This window comes from Chinchilla lanigera, unplaced genomic scaffold (assembly GCF_000276665.1).
Source record: "Chinchilla lanigera isolate Chin_1 unplaced genomic scaffold, ChiLan1.0 scaffold00016, whole genome shotgun sequence".
Classification (NCBI taxonomy): Eukaryota; Metazoa; Chordata; class Mammalia; order Rodentia; family Chinchillidae; genus Chinchilla; species Chinchilla lanigera.
In genome coordinates this window covers 8,578,081-8,587,144 of record NW_004955417.1, presented here as the reverse complement: position 1 = coordinate 8,587,144, position 9,064 = coordinate 8,578,081, and the positions used below count along the sequence as shown (strand labels likewise).

Here is a 9,064-nt window from a genome sequence, read left to right as displayed (position 1 = left end):
AGTGGGGCCATCTAAAAGGAGTAAATTACCAGGAATTACCTTTTCAGTCTGCTAATTAGCTGTTAAAAAGGAACATACACTGTAGAGTTCTTTGCCAGTTGAGCATGCACTACAGTTCCTGACCCATTCATTGCAGCGCAATATCAAGAGCAATAAAAATATGCAAGTTTTTCTTATTCTTTCCTACCAGATCATTTAAATTGCTCTTTGTTGTACCTTCCTACAGCTGAAGGTTTATTTTGCCCCAGTGATGGGTGATAAATAAATAGAATTGAACAACTTCAGGATAGCACTAGAGGTGAAGCTCGCCAGAGTCCTTAAATCCTGGATCAGAACCAGGCGGTGCTAGGCAAGGAGCCTCAATTCCCAGCAGCTTCACGATCTAAAACATCTGTTTCTGCATTTGGCAAAGTTCCACTTTTTTTTTTTATTTGTAAAATTGTTCCCATCTTTGAAAACACTTTAAAAAATAAAGAAGTCCCCATTCTGTCTCCTTTTTCCACCCCCAACACATGCATTTGTAATTACCTGGTTTAGTCTGTGTGTTTAATCAGTTTAAATTGAGAGCACTGCGTACATCTGATTTCAATCTGAAGGAGCCATTGAGTATTGGGCAGTTACCACCCTAGTGTCTGCCAAAGTGTGCCTCTGCCAAAAAATGGATAGGACTCACACCCCAGGGTATTTCCTAAAGAAGCCACTTGACTCAGATTAGATGTTTAATTTCCTTAAAATATTGTTTTGGATTTGGGTCTCTGTTCTCTAATTGGGATTTTCTGATGTAATTTAGGAATATCGCTTATTTGCTGAGTTTGTTCCAGGATCCAGCTGGCAGTCTCCTGAAAGCTAAGCCTCACTGAAGTAACTTCACTCCACGCCCTGAGTGTCGCACCTCACTTCTTTGAAGGGTGGGCCAGGCCTGTGTTTATTCGTGTCTTTGTGGGGCCATCGTCCATGCAGTGCAGTGGAACTAATTTTGAGGGAGCAGGGCATTAATTTTAAGGAGGAGTAATGGTAATGAAGCCTCTGATTAGAGGTTCATCTCTTTCGAGATATTAATTGAAATAGAAAAAATACTTTGTTCTAAGTTCTAGTAATATTTTAGTTTCTTTTTTTTAACTAACATAGTAGCCAAGCTGTGTCTAGATCTCTTTAGCTAACTTCACCTAAAAGGCCTCCCACTGGCCAAAGTTTGAGATCAAAAGTTCAGTTTTTTCTCCCCAGGTCATAATTTTTGAATAGTAGAGAAAGAATACAGAGTTAAGGTCTTTCTAAAAGTTTTAAACTCGAGTTCTTAGTCTTCCGGCATTCAAAAACCTCTAGGAGCCTTTTCATTTGTTGTAGTATGACCACTAGCAAGGCCCTCACACATTTTGTGCTGTACCAAAGCTTTGTGTGTTGGGGTGATGGACCAACCCTCCACGCGAGCCCATCTTGGGCTATACCACCAGGGTGCTAAAAGCAAAACATTTGTAGGGAACACAGTGAGGATACTTGCAGTAGTAATCTCTGACAGGCTTTGAAAACATCTATTTTAACTGTCAGCTGGTTAGGGTTACTAGATTGTAGTGAGGAATTTGTTTTGCAAGAAAATAGTCAAAACTGAGGAAGATGAATAAGAAAGCATGGCACAAAGCTAATATCACTTGATGTAGCATTTCACAGTGGAATTGGTTTCGCCCTGGGAACGTTTAACCATATAAAGGAACATTTAAAGTCGGTGTTCTGTGGTTCAGTCTCCTTCTCCTGGAAGGACCCCTGAGGATATTGTCACAGTTAGACTTCTCCCTGTTGCTCTTGCCTTCCCTAGCTGTATCCCACACAGGTGTTCTGTCTCTAGGACATCTCTGATTCATGAGGTATTTATTTTAAAGTTTAAATCTCAGAAGCAACCTCATTTCTGCTTTTCTCCCATCTTTCTACACACCACCTAAGATAGGCAGCTGACCCTCCAGGGTGTGAGTTTAATCTCCTGCCTTCCACGTGTGCCCACATTTCCTCTGCTTTCCTGACTTCTCTGGGTCGCAAAGGAGCTACATCAGCTCCTTTGTCTTGGGCTACACACCAGCATGCTGAAAACAAGACAGAAGTAGGGAACGCAGTGGGGACACTTGTCTGCAAACACAATCATTAGTTACCCAGGTTTAGAATTTCCCAGTTTTCAAAGCCGAATTAGACATCTGATTTATTCATTTCACAAATACAGTATTTAGGAAACATGGACTGTCTAGCACTGGGTGCTTAAAATGTATCACAGTAAAGTAAACCAAGGCCCCTGCCCTCTAGGTTGCTGAGGTAAAGAGAGCTGTTTGAAGACTTCCCTGGTGAGCGGGGAAGGCCTAAATGCACTGGGAGGTTGCAAGTGCCCTGCCTCTCTACCTGTCTGCCTCCCTCGGGTGGAGCAGGGAATAAAATGTCTCATCTACTTCATTGTATTTCTCAGATTTTAATGCAGGGTCTGACTGTCCCGTTTTGATTCTTTTTACAAAGAAGAAACTTCTGACCATTGTGATACTGGTGTTAGAAAAGGGAAACATTTGGGTATAGTGACTGCTAGTTAGTAAAAGTGAGTGGAGAATTTAGATACAAAGATGGCCAAAACTAAAAAGAAAGGCTTTTATAGTAGAACTTGAAAGGGTCTGTAGCTACTTTGTTCAGTGCCATAGTGGTGGTTGGTGGAGAAGTTGGGACGATAATCAACACCAGACTCTGCAGCTTACACATGCGCTGTGCGTGTCCTTGCACATACACCTGGGCTTTGCATTCTGACCGTTAGTTCTTGGAAATGAGGGGACTGTACCATGTAGCCTGTTTATCAGACTTTTGGCTTGAGTGCATTCACCTGGGGTCTCTCTTTCTCCTTCAGAGTTGCTGGAATTGTGGCCGCAAAGCAAGTGAGACCTGCAGTGGGTGTAACACAGCACGATACTGTGGCTCCTTTTGCCAGCACAAAGACTGGGAGAAGCACCACCACATCTGTGGACAGACCCTGCAGGCACCACAGCAGGGAGACACACCTGCCGTCAGCTCCTCCGTCACACCCAGCAGTGGGGCCGGGAGCCCGATGGACACACCACCAGCAGCCACTCCGAGGTCAACCACCCCGGGGACCCCTTCCACCATAGAGACAACCCCTCGCTAGAAGTGAACTCAGAACTGTCGGAGGAAAGACAACGCAACCAATATGAAACCAATTCCTCATCCTCAGATGCTCAAAGTCATGTTTCTGTTTGTTTGTTTATAGATGAACTATCCTATTTCAGTACTTCAGCAAGAGCTAACTGTATCTTGAGGCGATAGTAAAACGCAGAGGGCCAGTAACGGGTCGTAATGACTTATTATGGATAACAAAGATATCTTTTCTTTAGAGAACTGAAAAGAGAGCAGAGAATATAACATGAAATGCTAGATTTGACCTCCTCCCTGTTATTTTCAAGTAGCTGGGATTTTAAACTAGATGACCTCATTAACCGATGCTTTACCAAACAGCAAACCAAGAGATTGCTAATTGCTGTTGAAAGCAAAAATGCTAATATTAAAAGTCACAATGTTCTTTATATACAATAATGAAAAAAAAAAAAAAGAGGAAACCCCTCAAGGGCATGAGCATTGGATACAGCAGTAGACATTTTAACCAGAAGATGAATGGCGTCCGTGGGTTGATAACTGAACTTTGAAGACCTGCTACAGAATGCGCAGATGTGCAGCAGATTGGAAGGAGACACAGATGTTCAGTTTTTTTTCCTGTTTCTGAAAAGAAATTATAATATCCAGGTCAACAGAATGAAAAATGAAAGATGATTTGCAGTGGGATGTATGAATACAGCAGCAAGAAAAAAAATGCCATAATACAAAGGCTCCTTTTTATATATATATACACGCACATACACACAGAAGTAAGAGACTCAGCCTGCAGTTAATTAGCATTCTGGCAGCGTCACCGTCAGCCAGCTGCCCTAAATAACCCTTCAACGTTTCTTCACTTTTGCAAGGTTCCACAGAGTAAGACATTGGGTCTATTCCAGCTCATTCATTTTATACTGAAAAATAATTTTAAAAAAATAATGGTGGCTCCAGCTTTAGCCCCTCTCCAAAATTTTTCAACCCCACCCTGTTTGGATTTTTAATTAAAAACTAGTAGTTCTCTTCGTGTGAAAACACTTCTGTCCTGTGAGGTTTCCCAATGGTGTTTTTCTTGTAAATGTGTTGGACAAATGTGAAGATGCATTGTAGTTTATCCATACGCCCACATTTAGTCTCTTTATTCCTAGTTGGTGAGAAACCTGTATCTTTCTATGCTGCTTTTATATCTGTATGTATTAGTGATATTTCTCTAGTAGTTAAAAAAAAAAAAAAAAGAAAAAATCTTTTTGGTTGTCCTCAAGAAAAGAAAAGAAAAAAAGCTATCTTTCGGAGCTGCTATTTCACTCTCTTATAGGATTTTTTTTTTTCCTGAAAACCAGCATGCTTCACGGAATGCTAACATATTGGTGTTTTTGTAAGAGGGATGTACATAAATGTATTTTGCACTGTCACAATGACTCCCTTGGCATGCTTTTTTTTTTTCAAGCAAACTTTTTAAAATATGCTAGAGCCATTTCACCAATTTTAGCTGTAGCATAGAGTAGTAGTGGAATTTTTCTTTTTTTTTTTCTTTTTTGGAAAAAAAAATCATTATTAGGGACTTTTTTAAAAAATAAGATATCCTACTTTAAAAAAAAAAGACAGTGCATGCATATTGCTGTAAGGTCGTTTAAGTATTTCTAATTTTACAAAAAAGAAAAAAAAATCATTAGAGCTCCAAATGCTGAGGTGTAGACTGACAGCTTTAACACTGCTGAATGCTAGGTTATACAGTATTCTTACAAAAAGGGAAGTCGGCCAAAGACTGATCTGATGGACCAAAATCAGAATTTTGAAAAGCACCAGTACTACTTTCCAAATGATCGGCAGGTTAAACACGTTCAGCAAGGTATAGTGTGAATCCATTAACCCTTCGTTGTCCAGGGTCCAGACCAGAACTACTTGTTAGTTTTGAACACAGTAGCCCAGGATGTGGTTGTGTGCTTTACCAGAGTCGGCAGTGCTGCAGGCTGTGTAGACAACCAAAGTTGACAAGGCTGGGAGGCACTTCTCCGCATACACATACACCAGGCATTTCTTTAAAAATTGAAAATGATCCGTTAGTTTTTTTGGGGGATGGGGTTAATGTAACCCTAGGATACAGTTTTAAGTGGCTTTTAAGTTACCTGCAGAGAGGCAATCCTCAAATGGTTTGCTTTAAGTCTCTTAAATCTAACGTTTTTTCTTAAAGCATTTTTCCCCTGTATCTTCATATACGAGTTTTTAATTTCATTTGGGTGGTGTTACTTTTTAATGGCTTTTTACTTTAGAAAGTTCTGATGAGCAAATTAATACATCTATCTGCATGTTGGAAGTCCATCTGCCAGCACACCTGCTTAAAGTGAAATGAAAGCACATACCAGGCTCTGAATGGGTTATATTTTATCATGGTGCTCCCAGAATCCTTTGACCTCATTCTGCTTTCTAGTCTGCTTGTGACACTGGACAGTCCTTTCTTACAGAGCTATTATATGTTCTAGGCTACGAAGGGTTAAATAATCCCAAAAAATGAGGTATGTCATACCCACACGTCTTTAGAAGCTGTGATGTATGTGAAACAGCACTGTTATTCTTCTTAACACTAGTGTGTAAAATAAGGATTAGTACAGTACGTCTCATTACTTTTTAATTCAGGGCACCCTGAGTGAAAACAAATACAAAAAAAAAAATCCCTAACTCTGAGCTCTATCTCTGATTCCTCTTCCTCCTTCCCCTCTTCCTCCTCCTCTTCCTCTCCTCCTGTTTTGCTACATTCTCCTCAGTGGCAAAAAGTTTCACTCTACCTCTGACAGCATGTATATTGCACCAGTAGCTAACAAAAACTGGTCTAGTCAAACCAAATGGGCACAAAAGAACCAGGATACCAAAAGTTAAGCTCATACAGCTGCAAACCATATCACTTCTTGGTAACAATGCAGACCTCATAAACCTAAAGAAGAGAAAGAAAAAAACTTTTGTTACTTTCCTTTTTTGCTTGTCACTTATATACAGGCCATGTGAGAGTATAATTTGTAGGTATTACACATTTAAAAAAGTTATCTTCATTGGATAGAATTGAATGGTGGTCGCTGATAGGAATAGGGCGTCCTCTATCTCTTCTCTCTGTCTCTTACTCCTTTCTCTTTTTCTCTGTCATGAGACTGTGTGTGACAGGGCCACCTGTCTTTTAAATTTTTTTTTTCTTTTTTTTTTAATGTGTAGGTGCATGTCTTGGGGATTTAAAAATTTCAAGGCTGGTTTACTTATGCAAAGCATGCCTACGTCTGGAATACTTAGGGAAAGAAAGCGACTCCATGTTGTCCGAATTCCTCAAGGGACAGAAAAAAAGAAAAATTGGAGACTGTTGAAATGCAGATTTGAAGTAATTTTTTTAAATATTATTTTGGGTTCTGCGACATTGTGAAAAATTAAAGTTGTTGTGCAATACTTAATTCAGACATGTACCACAAGTTAATGGTAGACTAACACTGGGGGTGGGGTCTAGGCATCATGCTTCTGTCAGCATACTCTTGAGCTTTTAAGTCTACTATGTCTGGACTGTGGTTTCTTGTTTATCCTTTTTTCCTTAGTTGGACTGTAATGTATGGTCTGTCAACCTGTGAATCTTTAAAGTATGATTCAGGTATTGTTGTATTCTTTACTGTGTAATAAAAAAGTTTAAAAAAAATTCTATATTCTCCGTCTCCCTTATCCTCAGTGGGTGCCATGGCTGCCCACCCAGTGGGCCTGGCCTGGGGAGTCCCTCTTTCATGGTGCTGAGGTGTCTCTAGAGTTCATTCAGCCCCAGCACCTGCCTCTGTCACGTGAGTTGGCTTACGCTTGCTTGAGTGCTGAGGAGGGAATGATGTCAAAATGCAGAAGACGAGTTAGAGGGTGTTTCCCAGGTAGGAGGAGCTGGAAGAGTGGAGAATTGCAGCCTCCCATAGGAAAGGAGAGCTTGGCTTGCTTAGCTTCGCAGCTGTGTTTTGATAACATTAGAAATCAGTGCCCATTCCTGGGTCGCCCTCTCCAGGAAGGTTTATCCCTGTCTTAGGGGGCTCTGGCTCTTGGCGGGTTGCTCGCCTCCCCTCCCCGCAGCTGAATGGCAGACCCACTGAGGCACAGTGCTCCCTCCATCTGTCTTGGCTCCTTGCCTTTAATTAAAAATTGCCAGCATTTGCACTGTTTTCGTGCATTGGTAACATGCACTCGGGCAGTCTCCAACTTGGCTGGGTGGCCTCAGTGACACCCTTTGACATGTTGGGTATTTTTCTTGCTCTAGTTATGAAGTCGTTTAAAAATTGGAAGCCTCAACCCTTCTGCCCTATAAATTCTGTTAAATTTTTGTGTAGTTTTCAGAATACATTTTTTTAAAAAGTAATGTATATAGTGCATTGTAACAGAAACTCTGAATATTCTACTTCTAACTAGTGGGCCAAACACTAGTTACAAGGGGTTGAGGATGACAGAGCATTGGCAGAAGCTTGTGGAGACGGCACAGGATGGGTGCTGTTGAGCAGGAGCGTGGCCTGGGGCCTTCCGGTCAGCTTCCTGCTAGTCTGACCTCAGTCCCTATCCTAAGGCCTGGCCCCTCTAACTGATTTTGAGAAATGTAGCTTACTAACATTTCTTACTCCAGGAACTCCAGGGGAAAAAAAATGGGAACAGATTTTTAAAATAATTAACAATGGACATCTTCTCACCTCCACAACTTTAAACAGTTCAGGTTGGATATTTAACTTGGTAAGGATGTTTTTTTTTCCTCACAGAAGTCAGACCAGCCTGACCCAACTTGGTTATCCTTTAATGTATGAATGTATCTTTTTTTTCTCTTTAAAGTGGAACAGGCTAGAAACTAGCAGACATGAAGAACAGAAGCAGGACCCGTTGGAGTAGCTACTTCATAAGCAGTTCTTGAAATCACCTCTGTGACACTTTCATACAAGTGGATGTTTTGGACAAATGAAAAATGCTTTCAGTTTATATGAAAAATATGAGCAAAATCCAGAGATTTCTAGGTGTCAAACTTCATTTTTTAGAAGTGTTAATGATGTATTTGATAATATTAAAAAGGATGTATCTGCCATAAAAGAACATTCAGCTATTTCCCTGGAATGGTTGGGGAAGATTGGATCAAAGAGGTGCTGTTCTGTATGGGTGTCTATATCCTTATTCCAAGGTAAATAAATAAAGTTGTATTTGCTTAAACCTGTTTCTCGTTAGTCTATTCTCCACCACACTGGGGAAACTGAGTCAGAATTGTTTCACATTGAGTCACAATGTATTTTCCCATCACCCTCTCCATCCACTGAGGGTGGAAGTAAGAATCAAAGTAATTACACCCTTCTTTGATTTTGGAAATTTCAGGTCCAAATTTGTTAAAAATACTTCATAGGAAGTCTGAGAACTTCTTAGGATCCATATGACCATCTAACTTCCTACGGTACAAATACTGTAACATTTGAATGGGAGGAAACGGGTGGATAAGAAGAAATATCTACTTTTCAGTTCCTCACGCTAATGCTATGGTGTTGGAGTTCTGTACTTCACCTCCAAGAAAGAGACAAGTGAAATGTCGTACCGTACCCCATAAATACGTACAATTACTATGTGTCAGTATTTTAAAAGGAGAGAAGTTATACCAGGGGAACATGAGACAGAGGGAGGTCACGGGCTGCAGGACACTCAAGTTCACTTCAATAAATCAGTGGCAACTGGAGCCCTTTTCAAGACCTAATGCAAGGCCCAGCACCCAGTTAGCACTCAATAAATACTAATTGTAAATACCACTGTGTGTCTGCAGCTAGAGTAATGGGGTGCCATTTTCCCCAGAAATGGACAAATTGGCTGGAGGAACAGAACACACAAGGGAAATGATTTAACTGGCTGGAGGAATGGGATGGAAGAGGAAGATTAAACCATACGAAGCTTGGTCAGACGGTGATGAAGTGGAAGTGTGACC

At 40.7% G+C, this 9,064-nt stretch overlaps 1 protein-coding gene across 1 annotated transcript in view; it reads left to right on the top strand.

Moving 5' to 3' along the window:
* The window catches only part of Runx1t1 (runt-related transcription factor 1; translocated to, 1 (cyclin D-related)), a 133,913-nt gene extending 127,123 nt beyond the window's left edge, over positions 1-6,790 (top strand). Inside the window, 1 exon segment of the mRNA XM_005381778.2 lies at positions 2,867-6,790. Coding sequence (XP_005381835.1) covers positions 2,867-3,142 — 276 coding nt within the window. The 3' untranslated portion in view covers positions 3,143-6,790.
* The last annotated feature ends 2,274 nt before the right edge of the window (positions 6,791-9,064 follow it).